This window comes from Phaethon lepturus, unplaced genomic scaffold, assembly GCF_000687285.1.
Source record: "Phaethon lepturus isolate BGI_N335 unplaced genomic scaffold, ASM68728v1 scaffold5197, whole genome shotgun sequence".
Taxonomy (NCBI): domain Eukaryota; kingdom Metazoa; phylum Chordata; class Aves; order Phaethontiformes; family Phaethontidae; genus Phaethon; species Phaethon lepturus.
In genome coordinates, this window is record NW_010552701.1 from 55,955 (window position 1) to 58,999 (window position 3,045).

At 38.1% G+C, this 3,045-nt stretch overlaps 1 protein-coding gene across 1 annotated transcript in view; it reads left to right on the plus strand.

The window, feature by feature from the left end:
- The first annotated feature begins 205 nt into the window (after nt 1–205).
- FAM196B (family with sequence similarity 196, member B) overlaps nt 206–3,045 on the plus strand; it is a 9,103-nt gene continuing 6,263 nt past the window's right edge. Inside the window, exon 1 of the mRNA XM_010291303.1 lies at nt 206–1,569. Coding sequence (XP_010289605.1) covers nt 206–1,569 — 1,364 coding nt within the window. The remainder of the gene's footprint in view (nt 1,570–3,045) is intronic.

Here is a 3,045-nt window from a genome sequence, read left to right on the forward strand (position 1 = left end):
TCCTTAAATTTGTTTTTTAATTTCTTTATCTTAGTGTTTGGTCTAACCAGCAATTAAATTTGAAAGAGCATCCCTAAGGGGAGCATGTCAGTTAAAAGTATACATAATAACAACAAAAAGAATGAAAGTCTTAGCTTCTTCAGGAGTAGGGCATTCATTTGCATCTTAGGAACAATCTTAATATACAGTTCAAATGACAAATGAAATGGGTCGCAAAGAAACACGTTACTTACAGACTTTAAATTGCGATTCAACGGCCCAGCGAAACATGAAAATGCGCCCAGTGCTATTGAAAAGGAACAGTCTGGATTCAGCTGATTTTATGAGACAGGCACACCACCGCAGGAGCAAATCTCAGCAAGTTCGATTCAAGGATGATGGTGTGAACACACAGATGGAACTGGATACTAATCCTGCCCAAGATATAGCATTCACAACCGGAAAAACAGAAATATTTAGGGATCACAGGTTTTTGCTACATCAATCTCCATCTCTTCCGGGGGCTCAAAAGGGGCTTCAGAATATCGCCATACAAACATCTCCTAGCCTCAGGAAACACTTCCCAGTTTTTAAAAAGAAAAAGCTGACAGTAAGCAAATCAGTAACAGAAATGCCAACTGAGCCTGCAAATTTTATCCAAGTAAATGGCAATCTTTCTGAACAGGACATTATGTCCGATCTCTGTTATTTAAGAATAACTAATCATTTGGAAGATGGACTTAGGAATAATGAGGTGGACGATCAATTTAGTCAGACACCATCAAAAGCACAAACCAATGGACTTATCTGCTCAGATGATTTCTCAGTATCAGAGAAGACAACTGTTTCTACACAGGTGCCTGAACACATACATGTGAGTTTTCCACAAGACAATGTTTCCATGGATGCACCAGACACAACCATGAATTTAAGTAATTCGCTGCATTCTTCTACTGTCATAAATAGAAATGAAAATAATGAAAAGAGCACGCTGTCATCTAATTCTGAAAAAGCATGCCCTCGCCTAAGCAATTCTACTAACTGCAGTGAATGTAATCCTCATTCTGACTCTTGTGAAGCAGATAAAAGTGATTCTGAGTCACCTCTAGCCAGCAAGGATGCAAGCAGTAAGGAAACTACTCCATTATCACCTCCATCAAACCACAGTTCATCTCCTTGTTTCCTCAGAGACTATCAACAGGCAGGAGAGCACAAAACAGATTCCAGCTGCGTGACATTAACAAATGATGATCACACAATAATGTCACTGACCAGCAGTAACATGTCAAAATCTATTCTGCCATGTAATACTGAAATCGAGAAAAATTCTACCCAGTCAGATGTTTCCCCGTCTAACAGCTGTTTAGAAGGATTTCACATACAGTCTTATCTGCCAAGGAATGAAATAAAACCACAAAGCAACAAAGAGATTAGTGAAATAAATCAAATTCATTTGGCACATGACGAACTCTGTGCCCTACAAGGCAGGCTCCAGTCTGTAGAGGAATCCTTGCAGTCAAACCAGGAGAAGATTAAAGTCCTTTTGAATGTAATCCAAGACCTGGAAAGATCCAGAGCCCTCAGTGAAGGGTACGGTGCATTTTAGTATTAGTAATTAATCAGAAGTCTAAAGTAGACATTAGCATTCTTTTAACCTTTGCTACTGAAAAAGCTTTCCCGAGATGTTTAAAGATGAGTTTGCAAAAATGATAGCTTAGGCACTTATGCTGGTATTTGGGCCTCGGTACAGAAGCAAGTTTCTTCATAGTTTGGCTTTAGCTGACACTGCCTTTGCAAAACCCAGTGAGAGACGTAGTTTATTAACTCCCTTTTTTATTTTGATTTATGGTGTCAGATACAAAGCCACTGCCACCTGAGAGCTGGCAGTCTCCATCTAGCTAAAATCTGTATATGCAGCAGAACAACAAAACCCAACAGCCTAATGTACTAATGCAGTATAATAGAAACCTACGGCAAGCCAACTACCTCTTACTCTTACAAAAGTATCTGACTCTTACAAGGTCAGATACACATTTAGTACCAAAGCAGTCCTGCTGCTGAAACAGTTTATATCAGCAAAAACATGCTTCTGTTCAACAAATTATTATTGCCTTTATAAACAAGGAAAATTATCAGTGGCTGAAGCAGAGCATCTGCAGACATTTGGGGACCACGCTGCGAGTTACATTTCATGATATCACAAACAACATAGCCGCTTAAAAAGGCGGTGCCCTAAGAATAGGAAAAGGCACAATGCCAGGTAAACGACAAGAGCTTCAACATGTCAGAAAGATTTCACAGGAGGTGGAGGTAGGTGCTTAAAACGGATTAAAACTATGAACATATGGCACGTGAAGATTGTCAGCAAGAACTCACTTCAGACTGTAAGATTTTAGAATGACTGCTTTCTGCACTAGCATAAGAATGCATGACCTGTATGTCTGTTTAGTATGCTCTCATACTGACTATGAGCCAAGGCTGCAAGCATTATTTAACTTATTTATGCAACTTATTTTTGCATTATTTAAAGACTGGACACCTTTGTAGGACAAGGTTAAAATAGGATTTTAAATATTTCTATGCTCACAACATGTTTTAGAATATCCTAATAATGCTTTCCAAACCACTAACAGCAGCTCCTACTTATAGTAAATGCATCTGGTATACATTTTAAAGTTCTGTTTTATGATAATGTAGTATATCCATCAAGTAATTTTTGTCTTTGAAAAACCCACAAACAAATCTTGCAAAGTATCAAGAGAATAAAGGTTCCATTTTACTTCATTTTTTAAATCTAAACCAACATGAAGTCTAGGTTATCACACATTTACTTTTATACTTAGCACAGCTAGCTTAGGCATCTAGAGTAATCATTTATGCGCAACTGGTTTGTGTGTAAAACTGCATCCTCAATTCTAAAAACATATCATGTGTATCAATAGTATTTCTGACTACAGTTAGGGAATACATTTGATAATCTTCCACATTTCCACAAACATCACAAAGAAGGCTGCACTGAGATTTTTGTGTAGGTTCAATCGCACAGAAATAGCCCAGAACACGACG